Source organism: Dermacentor variabilis, chromosome 3 (genome assembly GCF_050947875.1).
Source record: "Dermacentor variabilis isolate Ectoservices chromosome 3, ASM5094787v1, whole genome shotgun sequence".
Taxonomy (NCBI): Eukaryota; Metazoa; Arthropoda; class Arachnida; order Ixodida; family Ixodidae; genus Dermacentor; species Dermacentor variabilis.
In genome coordinates, this window is record NC_134570.1 from 234,493,672 (window position 1) to 234,514,756 (window position 21,085).

The 21,085-nt window shown below is 47.3% G+C and overlaps 1 protein-coding gene across 11 annotated transcripts in view; it reads right to left on the reverse strand.

The window, feature by feature from the left end:
• LOC142576732 (uncharacterized) overlaps window positions 1-21,085 on the reverse strand; it is a 114,276-nt gene that overhangs the window by 10,988 nt on the left and 82,203 nt on the right. For 8 of the 11 annotated variants that reach the window (XM_075686997.1, XM_075686996.1, XM_075687002.1 and 5 more), the window contains one exon: window positions 6,660-9,624. The exons of 2 other annotated variants lie outside the window; for them this stretch is intronic. In XM_075686997.1, the coding sequence (XP_075543112.1) occupies window positions 9,309-9,624 (316 nt within the window). In that variant the 3' untranslated portion in view covers window positions 6,660-9,308. Of the gene's footprint in view, window positions 1-6,659; window positions 9,625-16,909; window positions 16,962-21,085 lie in introns of those variants that run through there. One more of the 11 variants, XM_075687006.1, reaches the window with a different exon arrangement.

Sequence of the window (21,085 nt, forward strand, 5' to 3'; positions counted from 1 at the left end):
TTCGGCTACTCCTGTTAGGAGCGAACCAGGGAACCCAGCTGAAGCCAGCCTAGCCAACTGATTGTCGAAACTCAATGCCATCTTGTGAACACACGACTTCCTGAGCGCGGACTCAAGGCAGAGTGACGCAATTCCTCTCTTCACTAATTTCGAATGCGCTGAGTCAAATGGCAGAAGTCTTTGCACGCGGTGCATAGCACGAACAAACGTGATCCTTACCGAACTCAATGCTAAGATCTAAAAACTGTAAAACATTTCCTTGCGGCAGTTCATGTGTAAAATCCAAGCCTTTTCCATGTTTTCTAAAAACGGATAAAACATTAGCCACTACCTCTGCGCACTTTAGACTCCCGTCCTTAGTTAAAATAATTAAAAAATCATCTACATGCCTAAACACTTTTGAAACTATGTTAGCTGGTAACACATGGTGCAATATTTGATCCATTTGTGAAAGAAAAATGTTACACAACACAGGGGCGACACAGGATCCTATGCATATACCAGCTTTCTGCAGAAAAAGCCGCTGGTCAAACATTATAAAAGTAGATTCCAGGTAAAACTTTAAAAGGGTTAAAAAGTCGTCAATAGAAACACCGGCAGAGTTCTGAAAAGAAATAGGATCATTCCTTTCAATGCACTCCCTAACCACAAAGAACAGAGCATCATGGGGAACAGAATAAAATAAATCAACAATATCCACAGAAAAGGCAAAGCCCACACTAGTTTCAGTTCTCAGGAATTCAAATACTTCATCCGATCCTTTCGTTAAAAACGGATCTTGTACATCTAGTTCACGCAAATTCTTTAACAGGTAAGAGCTAAGTTGCTTCTGCCACGCCCCTTTTCCCGTCACTATTGTTCTGAAAGGCAGGTCTTCCTTAGGCGCTGTGTTAATGAGCGTGTAAGGGAGCATGAAAGAAATGTTGAGCAAATGAAAAAGGGCCCAAATTTGCCTAAACACATCGGGACCTGTCCCTCACGCTCTTGTGAACCACGCTTTTCAGACGTGCGGATTCTTGCCCGAAGTAAAAATACTAGAGCTAGGGAACTGGTTGAAGCCTATCACATAGGCAAAAAAGGCAGCTTGTGCGTTAGCGATACTTCGATAACATTATATAAGGCCGAGACGAGGTTTCTTGAGCTTGGTGCGTCATGAATGTTTGATTAGATGCGTGAATGAATGTTTGCTCTGTGCGCATGTGTTGACTGACAGTATATATGTGCCTGCGTTCTGTAAATAAAACAGTTGCGAGTGGCGCCCTGTCCCATTCTCTTCTCTTGTGTGTCTCTTTATTTGCGTCTTCATATCTTATAGCGTTCACAAGTAACGTAACAAGAAGCCCGCAGGCGATTGGAGGTTTGGTGGCTCAAAAGCAGAGAGGTGACATAAGGTTAAAAGGGTAGAAAGACGTATTTAAAGAAAATCGAGAATTTCAATAACACACAACACAGATAAAAATAAAAATAAAAGGCAAAATAAAAATCTGAGCATGGTGGCAACTGCCATTACCCCGTTTCAAAGGGGACGCTCCTACCTTCCATCCATCCATCCGGAGGAGAGAAAACGGAGAGGGCCCGTAACCGAGCTACCGGACAACGCGGCAGGCATCTAGTAAAGGAGGCATTGGTTCGACTTGCTGGACGCCATTTTTGTTTCGAATGGATTCACCTTGCTGCCCCACGAAGTGCCGCTACTGCAAATCCACGCTCATCATCATTGTTCCTGCCTGGTTGCGCATCTGTCGCGATAAAGTGGCTCTACAGCAGTTCTGGTTTCAGCTTAGTAAGCCATGTCAAGACAATCCAGCAAGCGATTTGTTTCTTCGTGCACGACGCTGTGAGTAGGCCACGTTTTTTCGCAAAGACGCGTTTATAGTCCAACGTTATCGGTGTGCGGGCGAGCGTCGTTCGCGATCAGTCACGCTACGTCGGTTGCGCTGCACCAGCCGAGATGCCATCCCCTCTATACTTCAACACGCGTGCCGTCGGCTGCTATCTTCGGAGCATGCGCAGAACGTTCGCCAAGTCGCGCGCCGTCCGCAAAAGCCATCTGCGGAGTTGTGTTGGCGCCTTTTTCTTTGTGCGCAATGCATTGTGGTGCGAGAGTTTCGCCGACTACGACACGCGAATGGCTCAGGAGCATTACGTTGGCTGCGCCGGTGCGCCCGACTACTGAGGGGTCGTTTTCGCCAGCGTGACGTAGCGTGCGCGCGCGGGCTTTATGTCGGACTATAAACGGCCCTTAATTAGTGCGACTGGTGTCGGCATGGTGGTGTTTACTTTGTGTGCTGTGTCGAGGTTCCGGTGATCCAACGCTGCATACAGAAACATCGTGTCAAGTGTCTAATGGCGCCGACAGTGCCCGCGCAGACTGCGCTGGAGTATGCAGGCAAGCGGGTGCTGGGAGGCCCAAGATTTGTCGCCTTCCGATGTGCTCCCTACTGACGCGGAAAATTTTCTGCCGAGACCTGCGCAGTGGTTGCATTGCGATTCCGGACACCGTCTCATTTGACAGTTTCACAGGTGCTGACACTGCTGTACTGACATGCGCTGAACTCGACGACGGCGAGATCATTCGTCAGGTTTCTGCTGCACCATCGGACGACGACTCTGAGTCAGAAGATGACGCACCATGTGCTACGCTGCCGTCGCATGCGGAGCGTGTACAAGCAGAGACTGTGCTCTCCGAGATTCAGGCTTATCCGATTGCGCGTAAACGGAACAGCGTGCAACGGCGCATTCACGATTGCTTCAAGCCTACTGCCGAGCCGGAATAAGTGGGTGGAAATAAAGGATTTCATTTTTTTTTTTCTTAATCTGCTTTTTCGGACACCTGTTTATTCGGACATTTCCGCAGTCCCCGTGAGGTCCGAATAAACGGTCGGCGACTGTATTTGCCATATTGCACGGGATTTATTTATCAGTCGGAAAAAAATTCGTACGCAATTAGTATGTCGCTGAAAATACCGCAGTTAGATGTCCCTTGGCTGTGCCTACAAATGCCTCATTAACACATTGATAATTATAATAGTACGTCTCCAGTTAGATAATTAAAATTACCTAATTAAATCTAAGTAACAAAAAATTTACTGGCAGCTCCTCCACTGTACTGGAAACAACATGCACTATGTTCGAGTAACGCATTTCTTTCTTTTTTTTTTTGGTGCATGACATTTAATTGAGACACCCTGTATAACTTTTTTTTATTTATTTATTTAGAGATACTGCAGGCCCTTTCGGGCCCATGCAGGAGTGCACACTTAGAATACAAACAAGAGAAGTAAATTTAAGCTAATTACTTGACATAATTGCAAAGATATAATACATACAAAAGTGAAAAAAAAAAACATGGCAATATACTGGACATAGATAACAAATGAATACTTGAACAAGGCAATATTATCAACTCGGAGTGTACACCACTTGGACTCAAATTTCAACAAAAGTTGATATTACTAATACGTTTGGAGGCAGAGTTCACTGCCTCCTCAGATAACGTATTCCAATAATAAATTGCGCGAGGAAATAAAGAGAACTTGTGAGCATTGATGTGGCCAACTGGCTGTCTAATAGTTTTACTGTGGTGCATTCTCTCTGATCGTTTGAAAGGATCCTGAAGATATCGTTCCCGTGATAACTTTGAGTTCTTGTGATAAAGCTGGTAAATAAATGTTAATCTAGATATTATCCTGCGCTGCTCAAGTTCTTCTAGGTTGGCCCTATTACGTGACCTATGCATGATCTCTGCATGCAAGTGATAACGTTTCCATCCCTAATAAATGTTGTAAATTATCAGAAGTGTTTTTTTAATGAGTCGTTAGCTTTGCTTACTGGAAAGAGAAGTAATACTGAGACACATATCATTCACATGCATTTCACACGCCATTGATAAAAGACTCTGCCGAAGGGGCCAGTAAATTTTAGGGTCGAAAAAGCACGCAAAGCATTTTGAAGCGAGGTGAACGTACAGCAACCTATTCATTCTCTAGGCATAAGCTATCCATACATTGTTAATGGGCTACCTCCTTCTCTTTAAAATATAGTAAAATTAGTCCTGTGTATACATTTAAATATATTGTATATGTGCATGGTGTCACAGCGGAAACTTAAAACAATGTTTTAAGTGAGAAAATACAGGTGAGGCAGCTGGCTCTGATACTTCTAATGCGCTTCTTCTCCAATTGTCAGGATTTGCAGAAATAAAGCAAAGTATGAATTAAAATCCGTGCACATCCACACCAACAACGATGCAGTAAGCTATTAGCCACAATAAAATTTTAAGTGAAAAGGTCGGGGCAAGTCAAAAGAAACCTCAAATGAGGCGGGTGACAGAACTCTGGCAATTACACATTAGGTGGGGGGGGTGTAGGCTTCGGCATTGCCGGGGAGGGGCGTAGCCCCCTCACCCCAAGAAAACTCCGGAGGGGGCTCATGCCCCGGAGCCCCCCCGTCGTCGGCGCCTATGCCTGTCCCTAATGATATCTACCACAATTTTTCATTTGTTTCAAACAGCATTGTTATCTTTCTCCTTTCTAGTAAGCACGGCAAGACTAAGCACGCATTTTGCCATTATTTTAGTATAAACCTATCTCAAGGGCAACTTACTCTATCCTATCATACATAATCTTGTCAACTGTTGCTGTTTTTGACCGCTTACCTATACAATAGTCTGTATTAGAACCGACACTAGCCTTCTGGCTATCGGTCCAAACAGTTGATGTGTATCTGTTTTGGATATTGAATGAATAATAAAGAAGAAAAAAAGCAGTATTGCCACAGCTATCGATTTATCAGTAGGTCTACTGATTTCTTCAAAATTTTATGATTCAGTGATAAAGCTTTGGGAATCTACTGGTTTTTTGCATGTTGCAGAAAAATAACAGAAATAACAGCACCCAACTTTTTCAAAAATTTCTGCTTTTTTCATTTTTCACTTATTGAAGCCTTAAAGGCCTGGAGGATTACATAAGGCGGGGGCAAACATTTATTCAAACATCTATTGCTGTATAGATATGTACTACTTTTTCAATAAAGAACTGCTGAAGCATGATCAACTTTTACTTCATGAAAGTGTAACATGCCCCTCCCCCCCCTTTCTTTTTGCATTTTTAGACTTAAGCATAGTCCAAAACATACGAACACTTAAAACTTCAGGTAACAGATGTCACCTCAGGCATTTCAAAAACTGGTTTGAGAATTCAAACAAGGCATCTTTTAAAAAATATGACTTGTTTGAACAAGAAATTGCGAACACCAGAACTATTAAAATAGTTATGGCATTCGCAATTTCTTGTGCTTCGTGTCATTTCTCAACCCATGCACTGTGCCAACAATTTCGGAGGCGATTACAGATGGCATATTGCAGAACTAACTATACGCACTAGAGATCCGTGCTGGCTAAAGCTTCCTTTAAAGGGGTCCTGAACCACCCCTTGAGCTTGTTGAAAAGGTGCATTCCATGAATAACATACATTGAGGTGAACATTTCAGCCAAATTTTGCACTACACGGTGCTGATTAACAAGTTGAATGAAATGTCAGCTTTTTCTGAAACATTATCTTTTCAACAGAAGCATTCTCACCCTTTTCAGGGCTGCCGGAGGCTATTCCATACATGGCTGCTACTGGCCAATAGCTGACGTCAATCAAGAAGCATGAGCAGACAACAGTATGCTCACGCTTGGCCGCGCCAACCCATGTAGTAATGAAATTTTGGCTATGCTGCTTATCGAGGTAGGCTCTGCTGCCATAGGATGTCGCTAATCTCGATTAGTCTGCGACACTCAACTAGCCTTGAACTTTCAAATAAAAACAGGACAGATCGTTGACTAGCAACCAAATACTTTATTCGCAGAAGCAGCATATAAAGACACCATATGAGTTATATCATATCATATCTATATTGCCACCTGGTGTTTTGAGCCAGCGAACATTCAGCATTGCATGGCCAGCAAAACGGCGAAGAAGACGACGAAGTCGAAGATCCCGCGCCAGCTGGAGAACAGTCGCTCAGTGCTTGGAATTTTTCATCTCTGGCTGATCGTACTGTCACTTACTCTTGTGTTAGCGCTTGACAAACTGGTGGAGCTGCTGGGTAATCTAATCTATGCACCATACCCCTCCGAGCAGCAGGAGCTCCAGCCCCGTACCGGTGGTTACGCCTGTACACCGCGCCAGCAGAAGGATCCGTGGACAAGCCCCTGAGTTTAGACTCCTCCCAGAGAGAATGGCAGCTCCGACCACGCCAACAGGTATGGAAGGCCCAACGCCGATTCATTGTATGCTACTGAATCCACGAACGCCAAATCCCTTCCACGGCGCCATACATGAGGATGTTGAACATTGGCTGGTCCACTATGAACATGTTGCCGCGTTCAACAAGTGGGATGACGCAGAGAAACTGAAAAACGTATATTTCAGCCTTAACGATGGTGCACGTGCTTGGTACGAGAACCCTGCAGATGCCCTAAATTCATGGGCAGAATTCAAACGCCGGATGCTTGAGACGTATGCGAGCCCTGATCGCCGGGAGCGAGCTGAGCATGATCTCCAGTCCCGTATACAAATGCCGAACAAAGGTGTCGCAATGTATGTCGAGGACATGACGCGTCTCTTTCGATGAGCCGACCCCAGCATGTCGGAAGAAAAGAAGGTGCGGTACCTAATGCGCGGAGTGAAAGAGCAGCTGTTCGGCAGTCTCGTGCGCAGTCCTCCCAAGACTGTGTCAGAATTTCTTTCCGAGGCCGTCACCATGGAACAGACTCCTTGGCCGCGGACACCATCAAACGAACGCCAAGTGAACACTGCCTCACCTAGGGACTTCTTCGGAGCTCTCGGGGGCCACGTTGATTTCTTTTGAGAGCTCATTCATTCTGTAATCCGCAAAGAAAACAGTAGGCTGAAGATGTCAGTCCAATCCTGCATCGGGATTTCATCCTGGGTCTACAGCATCCCAGCTGAGCAGATAGACCACAGCGCTGATGCCAATGCAACTGGTACCACTGACAAAGTCTAGACAGACAGGGTCTTGTGAAATCAAACAATACTTGCAACTAAGTTGGTACTCAATTTTATTTTTAATGTGGTGTGTGAAAAAGCTTTTCTAGACAAAAAACAGACGAAAGCACTTTCGTGCACAGAGTTTCCTACGAAAATCACCAGAGTGCACTCTGTCACTGGTGTCCGCGGAAACAGCAAGCATGGGGCGTTGGTCAGCATAGGAGTGATAGTGCATGGATTTGGCCAAATTTCGTCCCCCTGGCTTCAAACAGCTGTGTGACATTGCAAACCAGTAATTTTAACAAAATGTTGCATTATAAATGCAACAATGAGCAGTGATTATGCATGTGTGCAGCCTTCCTGCCTCGGTGTTTAGAAAAGTAGGGCCGCCTCGAAATTTAGGCTGATACTTATTTTATTTTGAATACTGCTGCTCTGAGCCAAAAGCACAGCAGGAGGGCAATACAGAAAGTCAATACAGTCAACGACTGAATTTTCGGACGCCCAAATTTCCGGACATGCCTGATATTTCGGACGTCTTCGCGGCACCGCCACGAGCCCCATAGAATCAATGTATAAGGAGATCTGAAGTTTCGGACGCTCGAACCCCCCGCCGTCCAATTTTCCGGACTTTTTGACGCGACGGAAGGTCCCTTGGCTCCTCGCGCAGCGCCCTTGCGAAGGAAATCGACTTGCAGCCAAAGCATATCACAGCTTTGAACTACAACTAGCCGAACCTAGCCGTCACACACCGATTTGGTCTGGCCACGCTGGCTATGTTATCGCCGCACTTCCTCCTCCGGCGGAGCTTCCGGAGTGGCGCCATTTCGTTTGTTTGCGCCATGATACAGTAGGTCGTGGTTTGCACAGGCCACGTTTTGGCTAGCGTGGTGTGTGGTTGTGCTGTTGTGTCAAGTGTGTTCTGCGACGCTACGACTAGGTGCTTCGACGCTCGTCAGCGCAACTTGTTCGCAACTTGAGGATTTCGCTTGCCTTCGATGGCCCCCAACTCCGTCTTCGTCGTCCTCGCTGATGGCATCGAAGCGCGGAAAGCAGTACCGTCGGTTAACGATGGAGAAGAAAGCCGCCGTTATTAAGCAAGTCGTGAGCGGCCGATCGCAGGCTGACATGAGCAAGGAGTTCGGCATCGGCTCCGCTCTGCTGGGGTTTCCATACCCGCGGAAATAACTTTTGAACAGTTTGTTGACGCTGACAACGAGCTCGACTTCTGCGCAGAACTGACTGACGAGGAAATAGTCCGTCAGGTTGTGGGGGATTCGGAAGACTCCGATGTTGAAAATGGAGAGTTTTAGAATAGGGGCCCCAAAGAAATAGTGTCGAAGCCACTGCGCATGCGCGAGATGCAAACTGCGTTTGGGTTTTGCGTTGGGACAACACCTCCTCTAGAAAGATGCCTGCGGCGTCGCTCGCTTACCCATTGTAGCCGTCGCGCCTTGAGTTGCGGTCAGTTGTCAAGAGATGGCGCCACTTACGTCCCTATCTCCGCCAAGAAGACTGGGGCGGTGTGGTGTCGCGGCGGTAGCAGCGGCCGCGCCGGCCGCGCTGCCATGCGGTGATGTGCGCATGTGTTGCAAGCGACCACCACAACGATCGCTAGCTACCGCCTCGAGTGGAAAGGAGGAAAAGGGGAAAGGTAAGGGCAGCAGGTTTTCGGCGCATGCGGCAGGCATCTTTTTACAGGAGGCATTGGTTGGGAACGCTATTTCACCGATTTAGCGGGAGCTCAAATAGCTTTCCCAAAAGCTTTGCGTCAACAAACATGGCGGCACCCGTGAAAGCGACGGCTCTAACCGAGCGCCAAACTGGTTTCGATTCGCGGTAACGCGTGAAGTTCGCAAGCTAGGAGAAGTGACTGCCAGTTATCGCTTTCTCTCAACTAGCGTGTGTTATGAAGATTGATTCATTAGACGCCGCTGATTCCGAATTCGAGTGTGGATTTTATGGCTCGTAGGCCTAACACGGCTAAGCTTGGCTGGTGAAGGCACGTAAAGTTGGTCTTGTTGCTCAAAACTAAGCACAACAAATTGTTTGCTGCTTGAAGAATTACCACTAAATTGTAATTAAACGCGAATACATGCAAGTCAAAATTACTATTCATATCATAAGATGGTATATTTTATTTAATTATTTTTAATCGTTTTTCTTAGACGCCATAGTGGCGCCAGCACAAGACGCTATCCGCAAACGTAAAGCCCTATTCTAAAACTCTTCACTCCTGCGTGCCCCAACGCTAACACCCGCAAAGATCTTTGGGGCCCCAAAATATTGGGGCTCCTATTCTAAAGCTCTCTAATGAGGAGCCAATGCCTGCGCCGCCCACAAGCACCGAGTTGACGCGAGCACTGTTGACTCTTTCATCGGTGTAGTGCTGACATGACCCTTGCTCAGATCAAGGCGAATATGATCGCATGCAACCGGAACGCCATCCAAACAACAATCAACAAGTTCTTCAAGCCACTGCAGCAATAACACCGGCTGCCCGACAATGCACATGTACATAATAAACCAGCAGTCGGCTACATACAGTTTTTGAACGCCTCTTTCTATAGCCACTTCACTGCTGCTTTGGCAGGGTTTCGGAAGCCTGGTACTTCGCCCTTTACCTCTAGATCCGAGAAGAAAAGAAAAAAAGTGTGTTTTTTGCATGCATTCATTTTTTCGGACTTCCTGAATTTTCGGACGTTTTTACGTTCCCTAGAGGGTCCGAAAAATCGGTCGTTGACTGTACAAGAATAGTAAAGGGCTACAAATAGGCAAATATGAAATTAATGCATGTATGGTGAACGCAGGACAATAAAAAAAAGAAATGGTTACAGCAAAAAAACAAGAATGTTTACACAAATATAGACAATGCATTTTTCGTACAATTGTGTACAGCACACTAGTGTATATTGCAGACACTCCCCCCCAAGTGCATTCAGGTATTAAACACAGCAATTTCACATTGAAGAAACAAACATTTAAAAAAGAAAGAACGTCGCACTTTTGCCTGAAAGCCGAATCATCAATAGCAAATTAGCAGACAGCTATACGAAGTAAGGATAGTAGTATTATTGGTCGTATAAACTTGTAAACATAGGCATACTAAATAAACTAACAAGCATGGTGTCATGCACTCATCTCACTCGATGACGGTGGAAACTCACTGTCATGACGCTGGAGTGAGGAAGCACAGCACCAGCAGTAACAAGCAAATGGACCTTTGCGCTGCATCTCGCATCAATACAAACAAAACTGCGAACATGCATCACACAGGCGGACCTTGTTCCCATTGCAGATGGCCTTCAAGATACAGCAGCAGCTTGGGCGGGTGCTCGTGGCTGCACGCGCCGCCCGAAATTAAAGCCCTTTAAACTTCGTAAAGTACCGCCACGCTTTGAAGAATGCCGCCTCCTCCTCGCATGCTCTGGCCGAGGCCGACGCCGCGGCCAGAGTAGTATAGTATAGTATAACACTGTTACGGTTAATGTTAAATCGGCTTTATTTAGGGACGAGATTGATGGTGATGTCAAGATGGCGTCCCGAGGCTGCACCAGCTAACATCTTCTTCCTCTTCTGCTCGCCCGGCTCATGCCATAGCAATCCCTGGTTGCCAGACGAAGCCCGCTGGGCAAGTCCAAATCACTCGGAAAGCGTAGGGTGAAACCGCTTAAGACGGGCAACATGTACTAACTGGGTCCGGCTAGACCAACGACCAGCGGACGTCAAGCGTGCCACCACGAACGTCAAGTCACTCACGCGATCTACAATGACGAATGGGCCCATGTACTGGGGTAAAAACTTTTTACATCAGCCACGTTTACGTTCCAGAGTCCACAACCACACAAAGTCTCCTTTCATCGTACGAGACAGACTGGCGTTGGCTGTCATAGCGCTCTTTCGATCGGTGTTGCGATGCCGCAGTACGAAGATGAGCGATACGCCGGGCTTCTTCGGCAAGACAAAGCACCTTGGCAACAGAGTACTCGCTGTGAAAGTCAAACGGTAGTATGGTGTCAATGCAGCTTAGCGTTGAACGTGCAGAAAGGAGATAAAAAGGACTGTAATCGGTCGTCTCATGCTTTGCAGTATTATAAGCATAGGTGATGAAGGGGAGTACGTCATCCTAGTCCTTGTGATCGGAAGATACGTACATGGCCAGCATGTTAGTTAGAGTTCTGTTCGTAAGTTCTACAAGCCCATTTGTCTTAGGGTAATAAGCCGTTGAATGATGGAACTGTGAACTGCAGAGATGAAGCAGTTCTTCTACGGTGTCCGCAACGAACTGACGACCGCGATCGCTAATGATGACACGGGGGGGACCATGTCGAAGAATAATGAATCGAGGCAAAAACGTGGCAACAAACGCAGCTGTTGAAGATGGTACGGCCGCTGTTCCGCGTCACGGGTCAGATGGTCGACACATACCGTATTTACACGATTGTAAGTCGACCCCTTTTTTAAAATTTGAAAGTCTGAAGTTGGGGGGTCGACTTACAATCGAAACCAAAACATGGCCCGCCAAAAAAAAAAGCGATACCAACGAAAGCTACAACGTAGTTACAATTTTATGTTTGCTCTATGGCCCTACCCGTATCTTTTCGCTATCCCGCGTGTTTGTTCGCTTTTCGGAAGGGTTTTTCAACATTTTTGAAAGTCTTACAGTGCATGCAACACTCATGGGGGGGTGTCAATAGTTGATGAAGCGCCGCTGTTCCCATTTGCGGCGGCACCCTCAGAACGGCGGCGCTTGCGGGGAGTATCGGTAGTTCATGGAAGAGCAGACACCGCTCGCGGGTTTCTCTTTCTCTGTTTAAAGGCATTGGCATTGGTATTGGTTTGACCAACTTCTTGACGCGCTCCACTTGACTGCCGGCTACGTGCTACTTCTATGCTTCCCCAGTCGTCATGAGTGCTGCAGGCTCACTAATCTTTCGGCACTCGTTCACAACAGCGTTCAAGAGGGCTGCCATCCTTTACGCCGAAGAAACAAATCACTGCGCAGCGGGCCGCAATTTCAATGTTTCTGAACGGGTGGTGCGAGAGTGGCGACTGCAGCAAAGCGAAATTTTAACCTGTGACGGCAAGTGAGAAATTTCCCACGTGCCGAAGTCCGGACGGTTTCCGGAGCTGTGGGCTATGCTTGCGGCATACGTCGCTGAAATGCGTGATCGGTCCCTGCCAGTGAAGTGCAACGTGGTCATGAAACAAGCCCGGACCTTCGCCTTAATTTTATGGTTCTGCTCCGCCGTGAGTACAAAGAGTGGCTGGCGGCAGAAGACTGCGAAATTACGCCAACCGGACCTGTCAAAAGAGCCTCCCTGACGGCTGCGTGTGGTTGGGTGCATTTGGCGTGGGCTGCTGTTCTGCAAGATGTCCTGGTGCGGTCGTTTGCCAAATTTGAAATTTCACTGGACCACGACGCGCTGTGGGACCGCAGCAACGATGACGATGGCAGCACTAGTGAAGACGAGTAGTCCAGTGACCATGTCGGCTACTAATAAATTTTCGTTATTGAATGCGCCCTCGGGATTTTTTTTTTTTTCCGGTCAAGCGATATGGGGGGGTCGACTTACATTCGAGTCGACTTACAATCGTGTAAATACGGTACGATCACCCATCGGTTGTCGTTAGATGATCGGGGAAATGGGCCCAGAAGATCGATACCCGCTTGTTCAAATGGCAGGCGAGGCAGCAGAGGTTGGAGAAGACCTGGCGGAGCGGTCGTAGGGCGCTTGTAGCATTGACATTGTTTGCAACTGGCAACGTAGTGCTTGACTGTATCCCGCATTCTGGGCCAGTAAAAATGCTCCTGTGTCCGGTTCAAAGTACTGATGAATCCCGGATGGCCAGAGGTCACATCGTCGTGCATGGCTCTCAGTATGTCTATTCGCAGACTCTGCAGCACCACCAGAAGGAAGCGTGCGCCTTTAACCGAATAATTGGTCTGGTAAAGCAAGCCGTCACAGACACAAAATTGACCGGTGGCTCCAGAACGCGATGCAGCTACAAATAGAGGTTCCAAACTAATATCATTTTCCTGCTCTGCTTTGAAAGTCATAGAGTCTGGGAATGTAGAAGAAATGGGAGCAAAACAGTAATCAAAATTGTCTTCGTCACACTCCGACGTCGTAAGAGGAAGGCGGGAAAGACAGTCCGCATCTGCGTGGCGACGCCCGGACTTGTAGGAAATAACGAAGTCTTACTCCTGCAGTCGAAGAGCCCAACGTGCCAGTCGTCCACGTGGGTCACGGAGATTCACCAACCAGCATAACGCGTGGTGGTCAGTAACGATAGTGAATAGTGATAGTGATAGTCCATAGATATAGGGCCAAAATTTGTGGACAGCAAAAACAGCTGCCAAGCATTCTTGCTCTGTCACAGTGTAATTGCATTCTGCCTTATTCAAAGAGCGACCAGCATAAGCCACAACGTGTTCCGCTCCTTGATGACGTTGCACTGGTATGGCACTGATGCCGATGCCACTGGCATCAGCATGCACTTCCGTAGGTGCAGATGCATCGAAGTGACGCAATATGGGCCCTGACGTTAGCACAAATTTTAGCTGGCGAAACGCGTCATCGCAAGCCGATGTCCAGTTGAAAAGGACGGCTTTTCGGAGAAGACATGTTAGGGGGTACACCACGTCGGCGAATCTTGGGACGAAGCAACGAAAATACGAGCACAGGCCCAAGAAACACCTCAACTCCCGCACTGACTTCAGTGCTTCGAAAGAGCTTACTGCCTCAATCTTCCGTGGATCTGGCCTCACACCGTTTTTGTTGACCAGATGCCCAAGTACTAACGTCTCGGTTTCCCCGAAGCGACATTTCTTGGAATTTAGGATCAAGCCGGCTTGTTTGACACAATCCAGAACAAGACTGAGGCGGCTGTTATGCTCACTCAATGTGCTGCCAAAAATCACCACATTATCGAGGTAGCACAAACAAATTTCCCATTTAAGTCCTCAGAGGATAGTATCTATGAATCGTTCGAATGTTGCTGGCGCGTTACAAAGGCTGAACGGCATAAAGTTAAATTCATAAAGACCGTCTGGTGTCACGAAGGCCATTTTCTCCTTATCATCTGGTTGCATGGGTATCTGCCAATACCCTGATCGCAAATCCAGTGATGAAAAGTAGGCAGTGGAATTTAAACAATCAATGACATTATCAATTCTAGGAAGTGTATACACATCCTTTTTGGTGACCGTATTTAGTTTCCTGTAATCAACGCAAAGCCGCCACGATCCATCCTTCTTCTTTACTAAGGTTACTGGTGCTGCCCACGGACTAGAGGACTCTTGAACAACACTTTTCTGCAGCATGTCTTTCACCTGTTCAGCAATAACTGTCCTCTCTGTTGAAGAAACGCGGTAAGGCTTTTGCCGAATGGGGTGCGCAGATCTGGTGTCAATTCTGTGGCAAGCACGAGAACGAGGGAGTGCCTTGTGTGAAATCGAATACAGAAAGATGTGCCCACAAAACTTGTGCGAGAGCGTGGCGCTCATGTGAGGGCAGCACCTTGTTGATCATCCATAAAAAAGAAAATTATGAGCTGAGCCGAGGCCAGGATTCGATCCCGCGGCCTCGTGCTCAGCAGCCCAACACCATAGCCACTGAGAAACCATGACGGGTGATCATCCATAGGATCTACTCTTCAGAAGTGCTTTGGTGAGGATCGCTAGTATGAGACTGCTCCTCCTCGCTTAGAACTGTAATGGAGCTGTAAGTAATCTCGTCAAATTCAGCGAGCTTCATATCACGCAGAAGAACAGCAGGGATGCAAGAACAATTGAAAGCCCTCAAATTTGAGGCGCCATTCACTACTCTCACGACAGAGCGTGGTACAAGTACATCTTTCTTTGTGCAGCTAGACGTATGTGGCTGGACTTGCGCGTCAAACGATGAAAGGTCGACAGCAGCGAAGTTGACAGAGATACTGACAGCGACCAAGGCGGTTGCAGCAAATCGTTCGAAACAACACAATAGTTTTTCACTGGTAAGGATGTGTTGGCAAGGGTGGCGAGAAGCGCGCATTCAAAGTAATTTCGCCTGAGCCACAGTTTACCGATGTACCTCAATCCTGAAGAAAGTCGATCCAGAGAATCACATCATGAGTGCACCGCGGTAGTATGAGAAATTCTGTTTTAAGATCTTCTCCTCCGAACAAAACACTTGCAACACAAATATCAAGGGGAACTAGGCGCTCTCCACTGACACCACGAAACGTCACATCACCATTCCACGGGAACATAACTTTCCGACCCAGCCTCTCTTTGAAAGTCACACTCATGACAGAAACGGTAGCACCAGTATCCACTAATACTATCAATTCATTATACTATCAGTATACTATCAATTAACACACGCACTTTATTCTTCACCATCATAATTGGCAGAGGAGTATTTTGCAGAGACGCAGTCTGTCCGGCGACCTTACCTCCATCGGACGCGCCGGCTAGTTTTCCGACGGCGGTGGTGACGTAGCATGTCGCCGTGGTGACGGTGAACGGCGTTGGCGACTGGTTGGGGGCGTCAGGCTGCGGTCTGAAGCTGGCGAGCCACTCCTTCTACTATACTGACGGAAGGTATTCCGGGGTGGCGCGCCTGTGGTGTTTGCAGTATCAGGGTCTGTCGGCCAATGGTCGTCATAACTGTCACATTCAAAATTAGGCCAAGTTGGTGGTGGGCCATATGTTGTTGTCTGTCGGCACCAGCGACAAAAATGAGCAATGTGTCCTGAGGCGCCACAGCTGTAACACACAGGCAATGCGTGACCGACGTTGTAAGCCTCAGGTTCAACCCTGGGACACTGCAAATAATAAACGCGATCTTTGGAATTTCGATTCGTGGTGGTAGCTCGACGAGTTCGTTGATCGTGCGTCATGCCGTCGGGAAAGGTACGTCGGTGCAGTCGCAGCTGATCGACTAGACAGTCTGCAACGCCTGGCATGGCAAACAATGCGGACACAGCAGATGCATGTTCTTGAGGTTGCTTGGAAGCGCAACCAAGCTGTTCGACATCTGCCCCTTTGGTGTGTCGTTCAAGTTCTTCACGGACAATTTGCCTTATAGTTGCCGCAAGGTCAAATTGAAAACTGTAGTTGTCGTTTTCGTCAACGCTTGCCACCGTTGTGACATTTGCTAACCTGCCGAACTTTGGCGTGATACGGCGCAGCTTTAAGGCCTCAGATGTGCGGCAATGCTTGATGAGGTCGGCGACCGAGGCGAGACTCTCCTTTCTGATTAAATAATTGTAAACATCCTCGACTATGCTTTTGAGAAGGTGTCCAACCTTGTCCTCTTCAGACATTCGAGGATTGAGCGTACTGCAAAGCTTCAGGATTGCCTCTATGTACGTAGTACAGGTCTCACCTGGGACTTGAGCGCGCTGAACCAATGTCTGCTCCGCCCGCTTCCTTTTCGCGGTGGAATCGCTGAAGCACTCTGTGAGATGAGTAACGAAGCTGTCTCACGTTGTGCAGGTATCTTCATGGTTCTCGAACCACACTAGCGCAGTGTCTGTGAGGAACAGAACCACATTGTTGAGCTGAGCCGTGGAGTTCCAGCCGTTGTACTTGCTCACACGCTTGTAGTGGGTGAGCCATTCCTCCCCGTCCTTGCCGCATTTTCCTGAGAAAGAGCGGGAGACTCCATCTGATGCATCCAGGCGCCGGTTGTTCGCACTGGAGCAGCCAGAGAAGACTGTTGGCCGCCGCTGTGGGACATTGGGATCTCAAGTGGTGTTGGAGGCAGTCGAGCGAGGCGTCGGCTCCAGCGTGGCACTTTCTGCAGCAGCTCCGTTGTCTTGGTCGAAGTACCCCGCACCTCCACCACAAAACAGTTACGGTTAATGTTAAACCGGCTTTATTTAAGGGACGAGATTGATGGTGAAGTCAAGATGGCGTCCCGAGGCTGCACCAGCTAACGTCTTCTTCCTCTTCTGCTCGCCCGGCTCATGCTGTAGCAATATAGTATGTGTCAGGGGCTTGCACAATTTGTTGCAGGTCATAATGTAGTAGATATTGCACAGTTCAATGAACATGTTGTCATTTGTCTGCATGCTTTAACATGATTCCTACGCGACATGTACTTTGTTTACATAAGCACTACGTGGTCGCGTTATTCGTATTTGGTGCACTTAATCATTTTGTACACCAACCAGCTTAATTTCACGGGCAGACTAGGCTGACTGCGATAACGTGATTACGGAAGATTCAGCACAATCCTTTTGACAAAATGTCAGGCTCGATCATAAAATCTCCTTTTAGGAGAGTAACTCTCGGCCTTTTCTGGTTACTTACTAGCCTTCTTTAGATAGAATAGCTTTGTTTGCCTTATTTCTTCGTGTTCGTCATTGGCGGTCACCCGGTGGATTTGTGATACAAAGGCACCGATGAAAAGTGTGCGTGTTCTCCCGAAACCAAGTTACATGGTGCGTTCATCGCCGAGCGACAGCATCATAGGTCACTGAGATGTACGTGCTAATTGGCGTGAGCTTTAAAGGTGTGCAAAGGTTAAGATGTGATGGTGAAGCACTCGCAAAGAAAACATGCAGTCACCCACTTGTTCCCTGGCTGGTTTAGTCGTTGTTCGTGCTCCTTTGTTTAGTCGTTCGATTGTTCTTTTAGTTTGCAAGCGTGTTCGTTTAGTCATTCATTTGCTCATTTGTTCCACTATTAGTTCCTGCGGCCGCTACGTCTCTGAAACGCACTTGCTGTAGGGCACTTAGGCTCGTGCGCTTCATTACGTAATGGTGCTAACTACAAATGATGCCTAAATATCAGTAACAAATATATGCCTTCAAGCACGTCTTTCCTGTAATAAAATGGGCAGGTTTCTCGAATGTTTCGGCTACACCTTACATTGGCAATCATTGTCAATGTTTTCTGCATATCTTTTTATTTGTTGCATATAGTGGCTAAGACACTGTCTTGCACTCGCAGTTTCGTTTACTCCGAAGTGCTGTGTAAATAACTAGTATCAGTCAAATTCTATTTGAAGCAGTTTAACTGAAATTACCTGTTGCAGGATTCTTTCGCCGAGAACCAATTCAAGCCTGTATTTTTGAGCAAGTTAAGAATTAAGAAGTTGCAACCAATGCTGTACCAAGTATGCTGTACGCCGTAAGTTACCATAGCCCAGGAAGCTCCCTTTGCAAACCTGTAATGCATCTATGCTGAAAATAAACTATGAACTTGTAACTCGAATGCTGTTTCATATCATTTTCACCTCTATAAAACATTATTTCCCTCCCCATAATTTTGGTTGCGTCAGAGCGCAGCAATTCTATGCGCAGCCATCACTTCACTATATAATTTATTTATTTCACATACCCTCAAGCGCCATGGCATTATAGAGGGGAGTGGGGTACATGCGAAAAACAATAACAACAATTACTACGAGTTTATATAATTGCAAGTGACATGTGCAGCGTAGTAAGTATAAAGTCATATCTCGCAAATGTTACTTCGAAGCGAGCGCAACCGTCCTCAATGCATGCACCATATTTACTTGCATAATCGCACCGCACTCGCGTAACGATCGTACCCCTGAATTTTGTCGTCAAAATTCGATATTTTTCTTTCCCGTGCAATGATCGCACCCAGAATGTGTCACTGCAATATGTCATGTGTCAAGTCTAGCTAATGATGATCGCGCTTACCATCTGTCGAATGCTACGCAGACGACTCTTGAAGACATACCAAGCGGTCAACAAAATTCTTAAGCAGATGCCCCATTTCATTTCTTTCATCACTTCCCGCACTTCCATTAAAAAAAAAAAAACCACAACCAAACGTGCCTCGGCTTTATTATTTGTAGGCTTCATAATGGTTTTGGTCAACAACAACAACATAAAGGGCGCCTTTCAATCCTTCTCGTCTGCACTTGTCGGCATGCAACAAATTGCGAGCGGCCACAATAGTGGCCACGTTTACACTGATACATTAGAAGTGTACCCTATTCATATGCCGATGCTTGTAACGCAGCCATAGTGTTAGAATAGGTTAGGTGTGTGAATGGGCCATCCCACAGCGGAGAGCAAGTGGCGAGAGCAAGGAACGAATTTCCGCCGGCCGCCGAGAGATGGCGCGGGGCAGTTGGGGGCTGTAGGGGCTGGGCTTTAGGTGGCTGAGAGCCCACCTGTTGCCGCAAGGAACGTGTCAGTTCTTGTCTTCTGTCGTGCGCGTCGTTTTTCTCTCGTGCACATGCATGGTGCCTTTCGGTAATATCCATGCTCCATGATTTTCTTCGTTTTTGGTGCATTCTGCATTCGCATGATGAGGAAGAAGTGTTTTGTGCCAGGCTGCAATAGGCTACAAATCCTGCAAGTAAAAGTTTTCGTTTTTCTCGGCGCCGAAAGACGACGAACGGCTGTAGCTGTGGCGGCGGGCCATACCAAGAACTGAGCTCTACAAACAACCGACTCCATTTGTGAGACATTTTGAGGCCAGTTTTGTGTCCAAAACCTGGACGGCAGAGTACAATGGGCATGTGCGGCAAAGCGTCCCGCAACGCGCATTGTTGGCAAAGGACGCGGTGCCGCCGAAATTCCCTGACTGCCCTGCCTACCTTTCAAAGACTTCAAAAAGTAGAAAACGACCCGCCGAAAGGCAACCGCTAGAAGCGAAAAAGACGAGGAGCACCGAACCTTGTGCACAAGTTTCAGAAGAAGCTAGCATGCGCTCCTCTCTGAATACTGCTGAGGCGTGCAATGTGACAGCGGTTGAAGAAGAATCCGATTGCAGCTCAGCAACAGCGGCGATCTCAGCATTCACAAGCTTGTTCGAAAACCCTCCACTCTCGTGCCTACCATCTAAATGCTGGGGTTTTCACCGGCTCAAAATAGACGATGTCAAAAGTGTTGTCTTTCTTCAACTAAAACACTTCAAGAGATCTGCCAGCCAGTTGCTGTCAGTTACCTCACATGCTACATCAGCGGGTGACATGACCGCATCAGACATGAATGAAGCAACATGCTCGTGGGGCGGCATCTGCCCTGCTGCTTCTCTGATGGCTGCCAAGGTCGTCGAAATTGATGGCAAAATGGAGGTGAGAGTAGTGGTGATGGGCAAAGTTGTTGCTTTGGAGGATTTAAAATGTACAAGCTCTGTGAGATCTTTGGAGGACGTTAAAACTATTTTGGAGCATGTATACAAAGTAAGGCTTTGTACTGCAGGACCTAGCGTCAAAGAGTATCCTAAGGCTGAGCTGCAAAGTGCGTTTCTCGATTCTGATAATAAATGGTGCCACAAGAAACGCCACTAATCCTCAGTGCCGGTGCATCGGTTTGCCAGAAGTCCTTCAGCCTCTCAGACACATTCCGAATTCGCCAGAAGAGGCTAACGGAGAAGCAAGGAAAGTTGAATTCCTGTGGTGCTCGTTTCTCCGTGAAAAACTTGCAAAACCGTGAAAAACTTGCAGCACTCAGGCGTGCTAATTATGCCCTCAAAAGATCAAAGAATCCCCTTTGCAACCGGCTGAAGATGCTCAGTGCCGAGCTTAAAGGGACACTAAAGGTTAATATTAGGTCAATGTGGATTGTTGAAATAGCATCACAGAAACCTCGAAACGCTTGTTTCACGTGAAGAAGAGATTTATTTTAAGAGAAAATGCGTTCTCAAGCGTCTGCTTACCTCTAGCGCAGTTCAAATCGCCCGCCCTCCGATCGAGGAGTGGTGACGTCATGGTCTTATAGCAACATTGCGCCGTCGGTGAGTAAAACGGCGCCCGCAGACGGCACTACGGCTTTTCTGCGCAAAAGATAAACGCGCAGCCAGAAATAGAGCCAAGACAGAGCCGACAGCAGCGTGAAAGCGGAACTATGGTGGCTAGCGGAAGGGTAAGCGCGCGACGATAAGCTGGTTCTTTATTTTATGACGCCAACTTTGACGCTCGTTGCAATGGACGACCATGACAACAACACATTGGCTCGCGATGCTGGGCTCGACTTCAGCGATTTAAACACTGATGAACGTGACCTGCTGCTGACGGCTCGCACTGCCGGTGTCGTTGCCTACTACTACGCCAGCAACTGTATGTCATGGCTGTACATATTCGTGCATGTGTAGCGTTTCCTTCGGA